At 36.9% G+C, this 18479-nt stretch overlaps 1 protein-coding gene across 1 annotated transcript in view; it reads right to left on the bottom strand.

Annotated features, from left to right (window-relative positions):
- Nucleotides 1-14392: 14392 nt before the first annotated feature.
- The window catches only part of LOC116903930 (uncharacterized protein C8orf34 homolog), a 110348-nt gene continuing 106261 nt past the window's right edge, over nucleotides 14393-18479 (bottom strand). Inside the window, exon 3 of the mRNA XM_032906705.1 lies at nucleotides 14393-15561. Within this exon, the coding sequence (XP_032762596.1) occupies nucleotides 15413-15561 (149 nt within the window). The 3' untranslated portion in view covers nucleotides 14393-15412. The remainder of the gene's footprint in view (nucleotides 15562-18479) is intronic.

Genomic DNA, 18479 nt, shown 5'->3' with positions numbered 1-18479 from the left:
TCTCTCTCTCTCTCTCTCTCTCTCTCTCTCTCTCTCTCTCTCTCTCTCTCTCTCTCTTTCTCTCTCTCTCTCCCAGTTGAGGGTTCTCCTGCTGAGTTTGCTCACCAACCTCCAGCTCCAATTGCTTCTGCTCTTAAAACCCATCCATCTAGTGCAGTTTCTGATAGCCTAAGACCCTTTGTGCCGATTCACTTCACCTCATGGTGAGATTGTTAAAGAATTTTCTTGTAGAATTAATTCCTTTCAAGTCACAGTACAGAGCTCTGATGCAAGAGGCTATGCATAGTGCCCAGGAGATGGGAGGAGGTAAGAAGGGAGTTTTTTTCTTTTCCTAGTAAATAAAATGACTGATCCTAATAACCCGGCACAAAGAATTAGAAATTAGATTCCCAGTCCATTTAAAACTTTTAAGGATTTACAGCAGGCTCAGTACAGACCAACTGCTCCTTTTGCATTGTCTGTTCCTGATTCTGTTTCTGGGAAAATTCTTCTTCCCTCTGGCTGGAGGATCGGAAGCAAAAGCTTGTCTAAAAGTCAATATTTGCTATGGAAGACTGATTATTCACAATTATGTCAGGACAGAGCTATTAGAAACCAACAAAATTATGTGTCCATACTTTTGAAATGTTATAGGACAAGGCATGTATAGTGATTCCAATGACATATCCCCCTCCCTGAGGCTTATGGGTAAACACAGTGCTTTGGCTTTAAAGGCATGGCCTAAATCACTGGATTCTGGGGTAGGTGGTGGGAGAGGAACTTTCTGCAATTGGACAGGGACCTGACAAACCATATCAAGATTTCATGTGTTTTGCAGGCAGGCAGGCAGGCAGGCAGGCAGTCACCTGACAGTTGATGGTGAGGTTGGAATGATTATGGTTAGACAAATGGAATTTGAGAATGCTAATGCTGTATGCCAGGCTGCCATCAGTCCTTTTGGAAAACAAGGAGATGTTAATGGTTACATGTGTCTTTGCGTTGATATTGTTAGCTGGCTGTAGCCCTCCAAGGGCAGGCAGTCTCTGAGCAGCAGCAGTAACAACAGCAACAGAATGAATATAGGCAAATCGTCTGACGTTAGGTCAAAGATTGTTGCCACAGCTTTAAAGAGCGACAAAAAGCTGTTTCCTCTTGTTTTCATCATACATTGTATAGATGGTATTTTTAGTTGTACCGAAATGATTAAATACTAAAAGATCTGTTTACAAAAGTAAAGACTGGATTAGCTATTTTTGTATTCATCATTTAAAAGAGACAAAATCTTTGTTAAATACTTTAGATGATTTAGCACTGGCTTTTACTATTTTATACCATTATAAAACATATTAAAAACTAACATTTCTCCTAAATACACTATTAAGCTTTTTAAGAAAATTCATCAACAATTTAATATAAGCTATATCACAGGCATTCCAGATAATCTTCAGTCAATATTCTCTGGAAAGAGCTAATGGACAATAAATATTATTTAAAAATAAGGAAAGCTGTAGGGAACTATGGCTACCTCTCACAATACTTTATCTTCTATTTTGTATATTTTAATTTGTTTTTCAGTTTGTGTGACAATGACCTTGCTGCAAAACATTTTTGGGTCTCTCCTAAAAGGTCATGTCTTTTGGAGGGAAGTTATGTCTGGGCAACAGAATGGCTTCAGTAACTCACTGGAGCTGAGGTTGTGTTCGTGTTTTCTCTTGGGAGTGCTGAGAAGCAGCTGTGGATATCCGAAAGACTGATCGGAACTATGAAAGATGGACAAAGAACTTCGAAAATGTCTGCAGAGGCCATACTTAAAGAAAAGAATGAGAATGGAGCCACAGAACTATTGAGCTGTGAAGAACAGAGTCTGCCTAGCAACAACGATTCTGATGAAGAAATTAGTCAAGGAAGCATGAAGCTTGACAGGACAGTTGGTCTTAGACATTAATTGTGTACCCTGTAAAGTTTGTAGACATCTTATTAATATTAGTGTTCTGGCAATTACAATGCTATTGATCCTGGCAATTGCCACCATATTTAATTCTTCATGGCTGTATCAGGTGACCTTGGCCAGGGAAGTCAGCTCAGGAACTTACAAAAATCAACCCCAAAATGACAATTTTTTTCTCTAGGGTTCAACTTAACATTCACGCCCAAATCCAACGAAAACATAATGAGAATAATTAATGGTGATCTAAAAAAGTAAAATGGCATTTCCCATTGATGGTATAGAAACTTCCTGCTTTGAAATTCAGCATTTCCCCTAAGTAATCTATTCATTCAGTGATATTAGTATCAAAATTCCATTTGCTTTGTTCAGAAAAGAAAAACTGATTTTAAAAGCTATTTAAAATGTGAAGAGGGCTGGGGATTTAGCTCAGTGGTTAGAGCGCTTACCTAGGAAGCGCAAGGCCCTGGGTTCAGTCCCCAGCTCCGAAAAAAAAGAACCAAAAAAAATAAAATAAAATAAAATAAAATGTGAAGAGTAGAGAGCATCTGAAAAAATCCCTAAAGAATAAAAAAGATAGAAGACTGCAATTCAAATGCTCATAATTCCTAATTTAAAAAAACAGCGTGATACTCAGAAAACTACAAGTAGACTATTTAATTACACAGAATGGTGCTAACAAAGAATAAAATCGCCCTTGTATTTATGTTCACCTGGTGTTCAGCAAAGCACTAGATTACACACTGAGGAAAGAATATTTTCACAAACGATACTGAGACAATTGAATATACACATGTCCAGGAATGAAGGGGGGCTCTGCCCCCCCCATTTACAGAAAGGAACTCAATGTGCAGCAAAGGATGCACATAAGAACTATTACTATAACTAGTAGGAGAGAGGGAGGAGAGAGAGAGAGAGAGAGAGAGAGAGAGAGAGAGAGAGAGAGAGAGAGAGAGAGAGAGAGAGAGAGAGAGAATCATTTTAGAATTTGCCAGGCACTTTTATAAAGCATACCAAAAGCACAAGCAAAAACTCCACATAAATTGATCATAAAAAATTAGAGGTTTTGTCCATTAGTGAACACTGTCAAAGAAGAAAAAGACGACATCCAATATGGGAGAAATACCCACAGATCATGTATGTTGCAAGAGACTTCTGTTTAGATTATAAAAAGAACACATAACACTCTAAAATAAAAGAAGTAACACCGCACCTAAGCCTGAGCAAAGGTCCCACTAATCACTCTAAGAAGGCACCTGACTATTGAAGGGTCAATGAGATCATACCCAGCAGCATTGGCTCTCGGAAAATGCAAATGACATAATGAAGTCATTTCATATCCACTTGAGAGGCTTTGTTTTCAGTGAAAATAAGCACTGAGAGTTAGAGCATTTACACATCACTGATGGTAATGGAATGAAATCGTTTCCACTGGAAAGAGTAGGTGCTCCTAAAGGGCTAAGAATTACATGTGGTTTTACAATTCCATGATCACATATTTACACAGATATCAGAGAATGTTATTTTATAAAAGTTGTATATGAATGCTCATGGTAGTACATCCACAATAGTCAAGAGACTTAAACATTCAGAAGTCCATGAAGGGATGAATGGATAAGAAAATGTGGTATTTCCTCATAAGGGAATGCTATTAGAATAAAATCATGCACATGCTGAAATGTGAATCAGAAACAAGAGCTTGCTAAATGAAATAAGCCCCACTCAAAATGCCACACTTGTAGTTATACTAATACTATTCCAACAGGTAAATCAATAGAGAAAGGAAGCAGGTAGGTAGGGACTAGTAGGAGCTAGGAATGTCAAGTGACCACTTAATGGGTACAGTGTTAACTTTAGAAGTGGTGAAAATAGGGGTTGGGGATTTAGCTCAGTGATAGAGTGCTTGCCTAGTAAGCTCAAGGCCCTGGGTTCGATCCTCAGCTCCATTTAAAAAAAAAAAAAAGAAGTGGTGAAAATACTTCAACTACAGATATGGGACAGTGTACATATATGTATATCTGTATGTGTATATGGGTATATGTATACATACACATGTACATTTGTAAACTCAATATATTACTTATACATATGTACATACATATACGTGTATGTGCACACACATAGATGCATGTACATATACATATGTACACACATATTTACACATGTACATATGTGTGTGTATGTATACATGTATATATATATGCTATATATGCACATGTGTATGTGTGTATACTGTAATTGTCCTAAATGCCATTGGACTGCCTGTTCAAAATGATTATATTTTCATTAAATATTCACATGCAAGTAAAAGTCACCTAGAATGGTTTGGTACATAGTAGCCACAGAAACCTGAACCCCTGAAAATGGTTTTCTCCTCTTTGAGCATGATTCAGGGACGGTTCATTTGTCTTTCCTTTTGGTTTCCTTGGTGAGGTGCGATGTTAAGCATTTCCTCTTTTATTCTTTAACCTTGAAGAAGTCCATTCTGCATTTTTTTATTGTGTTCAATTGATTGTTTTTCCTTCCCTTTTATCAATATCAAATTATCTTGAGGCTCATAACAGTTAAAAATAATTATTTCAATTTTTAGAGTGGTGTTTATTGGAGATTTGGATGGAAATTATGTTTGAAGACTAACATAAATTAGCATGTTGACATTTTAACAATATACAACATGGACAGGCCATATTTACGCAATTGATTTACCTTTCTCCCCTTTGAAATGTCTCATAATTTCCTGAATAAACAGTGTGCTCATTCCTCATTAAATTTATTCCTAAATATTTATTGTTCTTTGATCCTATAGGAAATGTTATTTTAAGACATTATCTAATTTACATTATTGTTACATAAATATAATTGCTGGTTTGTAAATTAACTTTTCATCTAGTAGCTATGTTAATTTTTAAATTAATCTATTTATTTTTTACAAATTCATTTATATTATTCAAATCTATAATGGTAAAGTTTATGAATAAATGTTTTACATGCTCTTTTGCAGTTGTGGCCCTTTCTTGTCTCATTTCATTGGCTGAGACTTCCTCTATAATGAATGTTATAAGCATTTATTGAACATAAATTTCAAACACTTGTTCTCAGTTACAAAGGAAAGACATTTACTATTTTGATGAACAATATGACTTTGGAGGTGAGATTTTCAATTTTCCCTTTCTTAGACCAAGGCCATATTTCTTTATTATTATTCCAATGTGAGTTTGCTCATAATAGTTATATTGTGTCAAATGCTCTATATTTTGTCAAATGCTCCCTCTGTTGAAAAGATGGTGTAATTTTTTTCTTAATCTGCTCATTTTTAGTTTAAAGTGAATGATACAAATTAATTTTGGCATATTACATAAATCTTGCAATTCTTGGATGAAACAAATAAACCAACTTATTACTCTTTGGTTGCAATATTTGATGAAAGTCTTTGTGCCTGTAGTGATTAATTTTGTCAATTATAATTGATAAATGCCTAGGAGATTATAAAACATGTCCTGGTCTCTGTCTCTCTCTGTCTCTCTGTCTCTCTGTCTCTCTGTCTCTCTCTCTCTCTCTCTCTCTCTCTCTCTGTGTGTGTGTGTGTGTGTGTGTGTGTCAGAGAGAGAGAGAAAGAGACAGAGACAGAGACAGAGAGACAGAGAGAGAGGGGGAAATTGCATTTATAGAACTTGAATAGTTTATTTCCTTAGAAGGATTAAAGCATGGCAGCATTGTTAGGAGGTAAAAGGATGAGGCTGGACTTGTCACAAGGAACAGGATCACTGAGGCAAGACTTGGTGATTTCTTTCTCTGTCCCTTTCTGTATTGCTTTGTCACTGCTTTTTATCTGAAATGATTTGAGCTGTGCTGCTCAAATACTCCCCACCAGGGATGGAGTGGCACTTCTGAATTCAGGAGTCACAATAAAGCCCTCTCTTTTAGGTCATTATACCTGGTCTTTTGAGGCAACACTGTTTGTGGTCATGAGGGATATTCCAGTGTTCTAAGTGAAGTGTTGGGTAGTTGACGTCGATTGTCAACTTGATGGAATCCCTGTGAGACAGGCCTGTGGGCACGTTATCAGGGTTAGGTTAATTAAGGCACGAAGACCCCCAGTAGATGTGACTATTACATCTGTTAGGCTGAAGTTCTTGACTTCAAAAGAAGAGAAAGCTAGTGGAGTACAAGCATCCACCATTCGCTTCGCCCTTCTGAGGATGCCCTACGACCAGCCACTACCTCATGTCCTGCTGCCGTTACTTCCCTTTCATGATGAACTGTGAGCCCCAATCAAAGCTTTCTACTTTAAGTTGCTTGTAAAAGGCATCTAGTCGTACCACAGGACAAGGAACTCATACAGTTATCCTGATCCTCCTTTAGCAACAATGTCAAGGCGGTCTCCTAAAATGAGTGGAAATATGAACCATTATGTTTCTCTATTTTCCATAACAAGTTTCTGTGGCATAATTTCCTTCTCACTCAAATTTTTTGTTCTCAGTGAGGACATTTTGACTACATATTTATGTGGTAAATTGTTAGATGAATTCAATTTCCTTTATTGATAGAAGAAATTTAAACTTTTCAATTTTACTTCAATTTTAGAAGACAACTTTCTAGGAATTTCTATTTTTTATTTCTATTGTTATTTATCTTGACACAGGGCACACAAATTATTTTCTAAATAACTTTTTAATATTCTTACCATATGTGAACACAGTGTTTTATCTATCAGTAGTTGTGGTTTATGTTTTATAGGTCTTTCTAGACCTATATTTTCTTCTTTTTAATTTATATTTTAAATGTTGTCCCCATTCCCGGTTTCCCCTCCAGAAAGCAGCTATCCCATCCAACCTCCCCCAGCTTCTATGAGGATGCTCCCTAACCCACCTTCCCATTCCTTCCCACCTCCCTGCCCTGACATTCAAATACACTGTGGCTTTGAGCCTTGACAGGACCATTAATGTCATCATAATGATGCTCGAGAAGGCCATCCTCTCTTACATATGCAGATGGAGCCATAGGTGGATAGCCATGTGTTCACTTGGGGTGGTAGTTTAGTCCCTGGGAGTTCCAGGAGGGGGGGGGATTTGGTTGGTTGATACTGTTGTTCTTCTTATGGGGTTGCAAACCCGTTCAGCTCCTTCAGTCCTTTCTCTAACTCCTCCATTGTGGACCCCATTCTAGTTCAATAGTTGGCTGTAAGCATCCGCCTCTGTATTTGTCAGGCTCTGGCAGAGCCTCTCAGGAGACAACTATATCAGGCTCCTGTCACCATGCACTTCTTGGCATCTGCAATGTTGTCTGGGTCTGGTGTCAGTATATGGGATAGATTCCCACAGGTGGGGCAGTCTCTGAATGGCCTTTCCTTCAGGCTCTTCTCTACACTTTGTCTCTGTATTTCCTCCTGTAAGAATTTTTGTTCCCCCTTCTAAGAGGATCTTCCTCATCCACACTTGGGTCTTCCTTCATCTTGAGCTTCATGTGGATTTAAATTGTATCTTGGGTATTCTAATTTTGGGGGCTAATATCCACTTATCATTGAGTGTATACCATGTGTGTTCATTTGTGATTGGGTTACCTCACTCAGGCTGATAGTTTCTAGTTCCATCCATTTGCCTAAGAATTTCATGAAGTCATTGTTTTTAATACATGAGTAGCATTCCATTGTATAAATGGACCACATTTTCTATATCCATTCCTCTGTTGAAGGACATCTGGACTCTTTCCAGCTTCTGGCTATTATAAATAAGACTACTATGAACATAGTGGAACATGTGTCTTTGTTATATGTTAAAGCACCACATGCCCAGGAGTGGTATAGCTGGGTTCTCAGATACTACTATGTCCAATTTTCTGAGGAACCACCAGACTGATTTCCAGAGTGGTTGTACCAGCTTGCAATCCCACCAAGAATGGAGGAGAGTTCCTCTATCTCCAAATACTCACCAGTGTCTGCTGTTACCTCACTTTATGATCTTAGCCATTCTGACCAGTATTAGGAGGAATCTCAGGATTCTTTTGATTTGCATTTCCCTGATGACTAAGGATGTTGAACATTTCTTTAGGTGCTTCACCACCATTCAATATTCTTCAGTTGAGAATTCTTTGTATAGCTCTGTAGCCCAATTTTTAAAGGGGTTATTTGATTCTCTGGAGTCTAAGTTCTTGAGTTCTTTGTATATATTGGATATTAGCCCTCTATCAGATGTAAGATTGGTAAAGATGTTTTTTTCAATCTGTTTGTTGCTGGGTTTTTTTCCTATAGACAGTGTCCTGTGCCTGACAGAAGCTTTGCAATTTTATGAGGTCCCATTTGTCAGTTCTTGATCTTAAAGCATAAGCCAGTGGTGCTCTGTTCAGGAAAATTTTCCCTATGCACATGTGTTTGAAGCTCTTACACACATTCTTTTCTACTAGTTTCAGTGTATCTGGTTTTATGTGGAGCTCCTTGATCCACATGAATTTGAGCTTTGTTCAAGGTGATGAGAATGGATTGACTTGCATTCTTCTATATGCTTACTACCAGTTGAAACCATTTTTTGAAAATGCAGTCGTTTTGCCACTGGATGGTTTTAGCTCCTTTGTCAAAGATCAAGTGACCATAGATGTGTGGTTTCATTTCTGTGTCTTTAGTTCTATTCTACTGATCTACCTGCCTGTCTATGTACCAATGCCATGCAGTATTTCTCACTATTGCTCTGTAATACAGCTGGAGGTTAGGGATGGTGTTTCCTCCAGAACTTCTTTTATTGTTGAAGATAGTTTTCCTGGGTTTTCTGTCATTCCAGATAAACTTTCAAATTGCTCTTTCTAACTCTGTGAAGAATTGATTTAGGATTTTGATGAAGATTACATTGAATCTGTAGTTTGCTTTTGACAAAATGGCCATTTTTACTATAATCCTGCCAACCCATGAGCATGGGAGATCTTTCCATGAGATCTTTTTCAATTTCACTCATCAGAGACTTAAAGTTATTGTCATACAGATCTTTCATTTGCCTTGTTAGAGTCACCCTAAGGTATTGTTTGTGTGTGTGTGTGTGACTATTGTGAACGGTGTCGTTTCCCTTATTTCTTTCTCAGCCTGTTTATTCCTTGAGTAGAAGAAGGCTACTGACACATGCTCCACTACATTCATACCAGCCTTATTTATAATAGCCAGAAGCTGGAAAGAACCCAGATGCCCTTCAACAGAAGAATGGATACAGAAAATGTGGTACATCTACACAATGGAATATTACTCAGCTATCAAAAACAATGACTTTATGAAATTCATAGGCAAATGGATGGAACTGGAAAATAACATCCTGAGTGAGGTAACCCAATCACAGAAAAACACACATGGTATGTACCATATATATATATATATATATATATATATATATATATATATATATATATATATATATATATTTGAATTCTTCCATTCCAATTTATATCCCCTTGACCTCCTTTTGTTGTCTAATTGCTCTGACTAGGACTTTGAGTACTATATTAAATAGGTAGGGAGAGAGTTAGGCCGCATTGTCTAGTTCCTGATTTTACTGGGATTGCTTCAAGTTTCTCTCTGTTTAGTTTGATGTTGGCTACTGGTTTGGTGTATATTGCTTTTACTATCTTTAGGTATGGATGCTGAATTCCTGACCTTTCCAAGACCTTTACCATGAAGCAGTGTTGAATTTCGTCAAATGCTTTCTCAGCATCTAATGATATGATCAGATGGTTTTTTCTTTGAGTGTGTTTATATAGTGGATTACTTTGATGGATTTCCATATATTGAAACATCTTTGCATCCCTGGGATGAACCCTACTTGATCATAGTGAATGATCGTGTTTATGTGTTGTTGGATTCGGTTTGAGAGAATTTTGTTCAGTATTTTTGTATCGATATACATGAGGGAAGTTGGTATGAAGTTCTCTTTCTTTGTAGAGTCTTTATGTGGTTTAGATATAGGAGTAATTGTGACTTCATAGAGCAAAATGGGTAGTGTTCCTTCTGTCTCTATTTTGTGGAATAATTTGAAGAGTCTTTGTATTAGGTTCTTCCTTCAAGGTCTGATAGAATTCTGCACTAAACCCATCTGGTCCTTTTTTTTTGTTTTGTTTTTGTTTTGTTTTGTTTTGTTTTTTTTGTTTTTTTTTTTTAGACAGTTAATTACATTACTTTTTCCTTAGGGGTTATGGGATTGTTTTGATGGTTTATCTGATCCTATGATCAGTCTAGAAAAATGTCCATTTCACTGAGATTTTCCAGTTTGGTTGAGTATAGACTTTTCTAGTAGGATCTGATGATTTTTGGAACTTCCTCGGATTCTGTTGTTCTGTTTCCCTTTTCATATCAGATTTTGTTAATTTGGATACTGTCTCTGCGTCGTCTGGTTAATCTGGCTAAGGGTTTATCTATTTCGTTGATTTTCTCAAAGAACCAGCTCCTGGTTTTGTTGATTCCTTATATAGTTCTTTTTTTTTTATTTCAGCCCTGAGTTTGACTATTTCCTGCCATCTATTCCTCTTGGGTGTATTTGCTTCTTTTGTTCTAAAGCTTGAGGTGTGCTGTCGAGCTGCTAATGTATGCTTTCCCTAGTTTCCTTTTGGAGGCACTCAGAGCTATGTGTTTTCCTCTTAGCACTGCTTTCATTGTGTCCCATAAGTTTGGGAATGTTGTGCCTTCATTGTCATTAAATTCTAAAAACGTCTTTAATTTCTTTCTTTATTTCTTCCTTGAACAAGTTATCATTGAGTAAAGAGCTGTCCAGCTTCTATGCTTTCTGATGTTTTTGTTGTTATTGATGACCAGCCTTATTCCATGGTGATCTGATAATATACATGGGATTATGTCTGTCTTCTTCTATCTGTTGAGCCTGTTTTTTGACGTATTATATGGTCAATTTTGGAGAAGGTATCATGAGCTGCTGAGAAGAAGATATATTCTTTTGTTTTGGGATGAAATGTTCTATAGATATCTGCTAAATCCATTTGGTTCATAACTTCTCTTAGTTTCACTGTGTCTCTGGTTAATTTCTTTTTCCATTATCTGTCCATTTATGTGGGTAGGGTTTTGAAGTCTCCCACAATTATTGTGCGAGGTAAAATATATACTTTGATCCTAGTAAAGTTTTTTTTTTAATGAATATGGATGGCCTTGCATTTGGAGCATAGATATTCAGAACTGAGAGTTCATCTTGGTGCATTTTTTTCTCTGATGAGTATGAAGTGTCCTGCCTTATCTTTTTTGATAACTTTTGCTTGAAAGTTGATTTTATTCGATATTAGAATTGCTAGTCTAGCTTGTTTTTTTGGGCTATTTGCTGGGAAAAAATTTCCAGCCTTTTACTTTGCGGTAATGTCCATCTTTGTCACTGAGGTGTGTTTCCTGTATGCAGCAATATGCTGGTTCCTCTTTCTGTATGCAGTCTGTTAGTTTATGTCTTTTTATTGGGGAAGTGGTCCATTGATGTTGAGAGATATTAAGGATTTCAATGATTGCTGTTTCCTGTTATTTTTGTTGTTAGAGGTTAGGGCTGGATTTATGGAAATATAATGTGTAAATTTGGTTCTGTCATGGAATATCTTGGTTTTATAAATCTATGTTAATTGAGAGTTTTATTGGATATAGTAGCTTGGGCTGGCAGTTGTGTTCTCTTAGTGTCTGTATGACATCTGTCCAGGATCTTCTGGCTTTCATAGTCTCTGGTGAGAAGTGTGGTGTGATTCTGATTGGTCTGCCTTTATTTGTTACTTGACTTTTTTCCCTTATTGTTTTTAATATCTTTCTTTGTTTTGTGTATTTTATGGTTTGACTATTATGTAACAGGAAGAATTTCTTTACAGGTCCTATCTGTTTGGAGTTCTGTAGGCTTCTTGTACGATTATGGGCATCTCATTTTATGAGTTAAGGAAGATGTCATCTGCAATTTTGTTGAAGATATTTACTGGCTCTTTAAGTTGGGAATCTTTGCTCTCTTCTATATCTATTATCCTTAGGTTTGATCTTTTCATTGTGTCCTGCATTTCTTGGATGTTTTGATCTTTGTGAGTTTTGCATTTTCTTTGACTGTTGTATCAATGTTTTCTATGGTATCTTCTGCCCCTGATATTCTCTCTTTTATCTCTTGTATTCTGTTGGTGATGCTTGCATCTATGACTCCTGATCTCTTTCCTAGGTTTTATATCTCCAGAATTGTCTTCCTTTGTGATTTCTTTATTGTTTCTATTTCCATTTTTAGATACTGGATGGTTTTATTCAATTCCTTCACCTGTTTGATTGTGTTTTTCTGTAATTCTTTAATGGAATTTTGTGTTTCCTCTTTAATGACTTCTACCTGTTTTCCTGTGTTCTCCTGTATTTCTTTAAGGGATTTATTTATGTCCTTCTTAAAGTTCTCATGATATTCTTTTTTTTTTTTTTGGAGCTGAGGATTAAAGTTCTCTAATATCATCCTGAGATATGATAGATATGATTTTAAATCAGAATCTTGATTCCTGTGTTTTGGGATATCCAGGACTTGCTGTGGTGGGAGAACTGGGTCCTGAAGATGCCAAGTGTCCTTGATTTCTGTTGCTTAGGTTTTTGTACTTGCCTCTTGCCATCTGGTTATCTCTTGTGTTAGCTGGTCTTGCTGTCTCTGACAGTGGCTTGACCCTCCGGCAAGTCTGTGTGTCAGCACTTGTGGGAGACTAGCTCTCTCTAAGCAGGATTTGGGTACTGAGAACTGTGACACAGGGTCAGTTCTGGGAGCAGGTGGAAACCAGAAGTATCCTGTACCAGACTGTTCCTGGGTTCCTGTGTCCTGAGGGCTCTGGGCAGGTCCCTCTGAGCAGAAGTGGTGTTCTCACCTGTGCTACCAGGTATGTCAGCACTCCTGGAAGACCACTCTTTCCAGGCAGGATCTGTGTGCTAAAAGCTTGGCACAGGGTCAGCTCCAAGGGTAGGTGGAAACCTAGAACTATATTTTCAAATATCCAATGGCTAGATATAATTTTTCTTGTTTTTCTTTTCAGTTTAATTTCTTTCATTGATTTTCTTTCAGCATATTTTGGTTTTAATCATAATTTTCCTTTTAAATATAAATTCTAATATTACCAATTTTGTGCTATTTTTATTAAAATCCTTATAGTAGAGCTAGAAATGTCTTATTTCTATTTTAGTTTTCACCTATAAATTTATATATTTATATATCAAAATGTAATCTAGTTTCTGTAATTTCTGCTCTCAACTCAGGAATTTTTATACACATGTGCTATTTGCATTTTAAAATTTAGTACAGCATGACACTTTGTTTATCTTTCTGAAAATACCTTCTGGAAGTAAAATTATATATTCTAATTTTATTTGGCATAATATTCTGTGTCAATTAACTCAAAGTAGTTAGCTACATTATTGAAGTTTCCTGTATCTTACTTATGTTTCTGTTCTATCTATTCAGCCTATCTTTAGCTATGTAAATTTCCAATTATACTCTTGAGAACTTTGCTCCTGATTATATGTAGTGCTTCCTGGATTTACATGATAAATTCTCTCTCTCTCTCTCTCTCTCTCTCTCTCTCTCTCTCTCTCCCCCTCCGTCTCTCCCTCCCTCCCTCTCCTACTCCCTCTCTTTAGAATTGGGGAGGCAAGTCAGGATCTTTGTGTACATGCCAAGCAAGAACATTAACAATGAGTTATATTTATACCAGTGAATTATGTTGTCTTGATTCAATAACATTTTGTGAGATATTGTTATGAGATTAATTTCCTATCTTTGGTACTGGTCTTCATCTCAAATTTTATTTTGTCTGTTATTGCTTCAGCCATGGAGGCTCATTTATATTCTGCAGTTAAAACTTTGCCTGTTTCTTTTGGTTTGTTTGCTATTAATCTATCCTCTTTTTATCTAGTGACAGTATTAGCTTTTTTTAAATTTACATTTCAAATGTTGTCTCTTTTCCATCCCCCCTCCACAATCTCCCATCCTCTTCCTGTCCCTTTTGCCTCTAAGAGGGTGCTCTTCTACCCACCTCACCCCTTTAGCATCTCCCTTCTCTGGGGCATCAGGTCTCCACAGGACCAAATGCATCCACATCCACTGAGATCAGACAAAGCAGTCCTCTGCTACATATGCAGCAGGAGATCAATGACCAGCCTACATATGCTCTCTGGATGGTGGCTTTGTACTTGGGAGCTTTGAGAGGTCCAGGTTGGTTGCTATTGTTCTACTAGCTGGGCTGCCTGTCTAGCTTCAGTGGGAAATGAAGCACCTAGCCTCACAGAGGCTTAAAGTGCCAGGGTTCAGGGACACTCAGGAGGGCTCCCACCCAAACAAAGGAGAAGGGGAGGGGGAAGGAAGAGGGATTGTGGGAATGGGTGAACCAGAGGGGGTAAGTGAACAGGATGTAAAGTGAATAATAAAAACAAATTAAATTAAATTTAAAAAATTAAAGTGTTGATAAAGTAGAGAGAGAGAGAGAGATGGGATGGGGGTGGGGGTGGGGGTTCTGAAGTATGTTTCCTGCAAGAACAGGAGGAAATTTCTGAAATGAGGTATATGTTCATTATCTTGACTGTAATACTAACTGAACTGTTCAATATGTATGGTATTTCATATCAAATATGTGATAATGACTAATAATAGAATTCAATTGGAAATTTCAATAAATTTTCTGTAATGAAAAAAAATTGCAATCTGCCATGGACACTTAAAGTCAGTACTCCACATACTCTTCACTACAGCTCTGTGCAGGTTTAATGAGCATTGTTATGTAGGTGAAATACAGAGCTAATTTTCATCACCCCACATTCAATTCACCAGTTAGCACATAGTGCTTTTTAAAACATTTTAACTTATCTTAAACTTCCTTTCTCTTGTGATTAAAATAAAGCACTCATACTTAATTATGGGGAGCTGGTATATAAAGGAAAATTCAAGCTCTATTGTCTTCCAAGGTTAACCAGGATTTGAAGCCTGGGTACTTAGTGAGCTCCCATGCAGGTTACCATGATAGAGCATAGGAAAAACCCAATGGTAACTAAGATACCAAAGAATATTTAGGTCAGTAGGACAAAGAAATAACATGGAAACTAATCGTGAATAACAAAGAGGGGGACAAAAGAAGTCAGATGACTAGTTTTTCTGTTCAGTATTTGGTTGATTTGTTTGTTTTAAATTTGGGTTCAATATTCAGAATGCAAATCTTTTTCCCTTCTATAAAAATTTGTTTTGCTTTTCTGTAAATTTGACTTGCTTCAAATAAGGTCTATTGCTGCAATGGGCCTTAAGAGGTAAGAGACGTTTCATGTAGCTTACAGTCTTCAAATAACAGAATATCAGAAAAAATCTTAGCCAGTTACACACTCGAGAGGGCAGAAAGGAACACAGAGAGTTGTGTGAATGAAATTCAATGTAAATTCTGGTATGAATGTGGAGTCATCAGGATTAGCAAATAATCAAAAACAAGTGTAAGGTCTGAGTTCAGTTGATAAGTTTTCTTTACTTCCAAGACTACAAAGACTTGCCAAATTAATAACATCTAAGTAACAAACTTACATGATTTGGAGTCTGGTGATGGAGGAGAAATATTAGAAACAGCCAGGTCACTTTTTGATTTTTTAGGCTTCTTTGCATTCATCTGCCAAGGTTTATCATAGCTTCTCAAATCCCTTCTTGTTCCTTTGGGTTCTATTAAAACAAAATATAAAGAAATCATAGTAATAAGGATAAAAAAATTCTGGCTATTAAATAGAGCAATCTTATTTTTTAATTGTTGCTGAGAGAAGCTATGTTTCATAAAACATTAGATTTTGTTCTTTATTTTATACTTTTGTCCATAAATCATAGTAGCGAAATAGCTTAGCCAGGATATCTTTCTTGTCTATTTGCTTGAATAGATGTGAGAGAAAGAAATTCACTAATCAGTATAGCAGGCATTCACAAGATTTGACTGATATTAGCAATTTCAGTATCAGTCATGAATATAATATAACAATTATATTCATGATATAATTATGTCATATTATACATTTATATTACATATACATTTTATGTTTCAGGTTTTATGGTGAAATGAGGAATTCTGCCTACACAATCTACTGACATACCTAGAACTAGATAAGACTCCCCATTTAGGTAAACACAGGTGTGTGTTTTCGGATCAATAGAGAACTATTATTTAAGAAAGAGTTGATGAAATATATTAAATGAAAAAGATTTAAGACACAAAGGAAAATAATAATCTTACAACTATTAAATGTCAGGACCTTAATTTTTTGACTTACCAATATAAGCAAGTCTTACCAAAATAATTTATGAAACAAAACAAAATGAAAGAAGAGGTTCTCAGAAAACTGGACTAAAGTATAATTGCACATAGTATTTTAAAGGAAGTATTTTATAAGTACTGACAGAAAACTAAAATGGAATACCACGTTAAATTTATATTCAGTGCCAGAAAAGGAATTCTGATAGTGTTGAAAATTGAATCAGGAACATAGAGAACATACTTCACTCAGTAGAGCTCCAGAGCAGAGGCCACAAAATGAAACAGGCAATGTTCAAGGAAACTTGATTTGCACAAAAATCATTTTCCTGAATTGTAGAAAATATCTCAGCTACAGTTTAGAATACTAAAAGTTTGTGTGTGTGTGTGTGTGTGTGTGTGTGTGTGTGTGTGTGTGTGTGTGTATGTGTGTATGTATATAGGTGGGTGTCAGTGTGGTATATGCTCATGTGCCCATGTACATGGAAGTATTACACAAAGGGAATTGCTTTTCTCAATGAAAAAAAAATGAAATAAACAGAAAGGTTTCTCCTCTACACTACAAAGTGTTGAATGTGTGAGGTCATGTTATGCCCTGAGTTGCCAGATATATTTAAATGCATTAATAGGACAACTTAGAATATTTTGGAAAAGCCTTTCTTCTCTATCCTTAAGCTGTTGGTACATTGTGTAACATATGAGAAAATGCACCAAAATAATGCAAATCACAGCCATGGCTTATAAAGCACCAACTAACCACTATCCAATTAATCATTCTTTGTTTCGATTAACATCCAAGAACTGATTATTTTCTTTTTCCTTCCACATCTTCCTTCTGAAATATTTCTCCTTCTGTAACCCTTACATTCCACATAAACAAGAACTCTAACATATTCAAATCTCCATTTCATATCTTAACATGTACCTCATTTTTCACATTTCTTTCTTTGCAGCTCACATGGAAGAGAGGATTTCACCCCCATCCTAACACACACACACACACACACACACACACACACACACACTGTGATACTTCTGCAATGGGAGGCCTCTACGAGTAAAGGGAAGGAAGAAACACCACTTCCCACACTGTTCACCATTCCTCAATCAATGGCCTCTGCTTTTCTCCACAGCAACATTCTAGACCTTGCTACAATGTCTCTTGTCCTTCTCACAGCATGGATGAAACATGGACAACTTCTTTAAACTACACAAACCATAGACTCCTGACTTCCATTCTTCAGTTTTTCATTTCTCTAATACTTCAGACACCACACTGGGTTTTCTTAGTCTTCTTATTCTCCAGAACCACTCTTCTATAGATGACTCGACATCAATTATCCCTGATGAAGTGAAAGTTAAGGGTTCTTTTGAAAGTCAGTTGTGTTGGATGGCGTTTTGCTAAGGCAAACAGGTGAAGGAATGTTTCTCTGAAGGAGACACATGTGAAAGGCTAAGGCAGACTCATGAAGAAATGTTTCATGGAAACAGACACAAGTGAAAGGATGTCCTGCTAAAGCAAGAATGTGAAAGAACACATGATGAAGAATTCTTCGCTAATGATCTGCATGTATCGGTCCACTTACTTTTCATTACATTGTATTAGCTGAGCTCCATTTATTGGGACTCCATAGACAGAACCATACAAAAAAATTTCTGGTTGTGTGCCATGCTGTTTGCTGTTTCCAAAGATTTGGAGTGATTGGCAGAGTGATGGCAGCAGACAAAGGCTCACATGGAGTTTTGCTAAGTCTGACTCACATGCTGAGGTAAGATCTGTACAGGGCATGTGCTGTTTGGAGGGAGTATAAATAGAACTCAATAACAGTGATGGAAGCTTGGCGTGGTGAGGTGTGGCTTGCTAATAAAGGTGGCTGTACAAGGCTTCTTGGTGTCAAGTCTTCGCTGAAAGAGGCACCATAAACACTGGCATCCCTGCTGCTCTGAATCCTTTCTGACTGAACTGAGTTACTGGTATATATATTCATGAAGCAACTGGATCAAGCTGTCAATGCTGATCTGTGAATTGAACCACTGATTTCCTGACAATGCAGATGGGATTTGCTCCAAAGAACCATTTCTAAACAGGTCCACTTCCCCTAGTGGGTGATGGGCTAGAAGGGAGGTTAAAGCATTTAAGAATCCTCATTAAAAGGAGGCTTCAGAAAATGTAAGGGTGAGGTTCTGATATATTGATTTAATCAGGAATCTGTAAGTACTGAAACTGAAGGTCCTGTTCCCCAATTGGTTTATTGATCCATCATTATAACTGTCGGCCAATGGCTGGGTGGAAACGGTGGGGCCTCCAGCTTCCCACAGGTGGGAGAGTGATGCTGTAAAA

Source organism: Rattus rattus, chromosome 1 (genome assembly GCF_011064425.1).
Source record: "Rattus rattus isolate New Zealand chromosome 1, Rrattus_CSIRO_v1, whole genome shotgun sequence".
Classification (NCBI taxonomy): Eukaryota; Metazoa; Chordata; class Mammalia; order Rodentia; family Muridae; genus Rattus; species Rattus rattus.
This window is presented reverse-complemented; position numbering and strand designations above follow the sequence as displayed.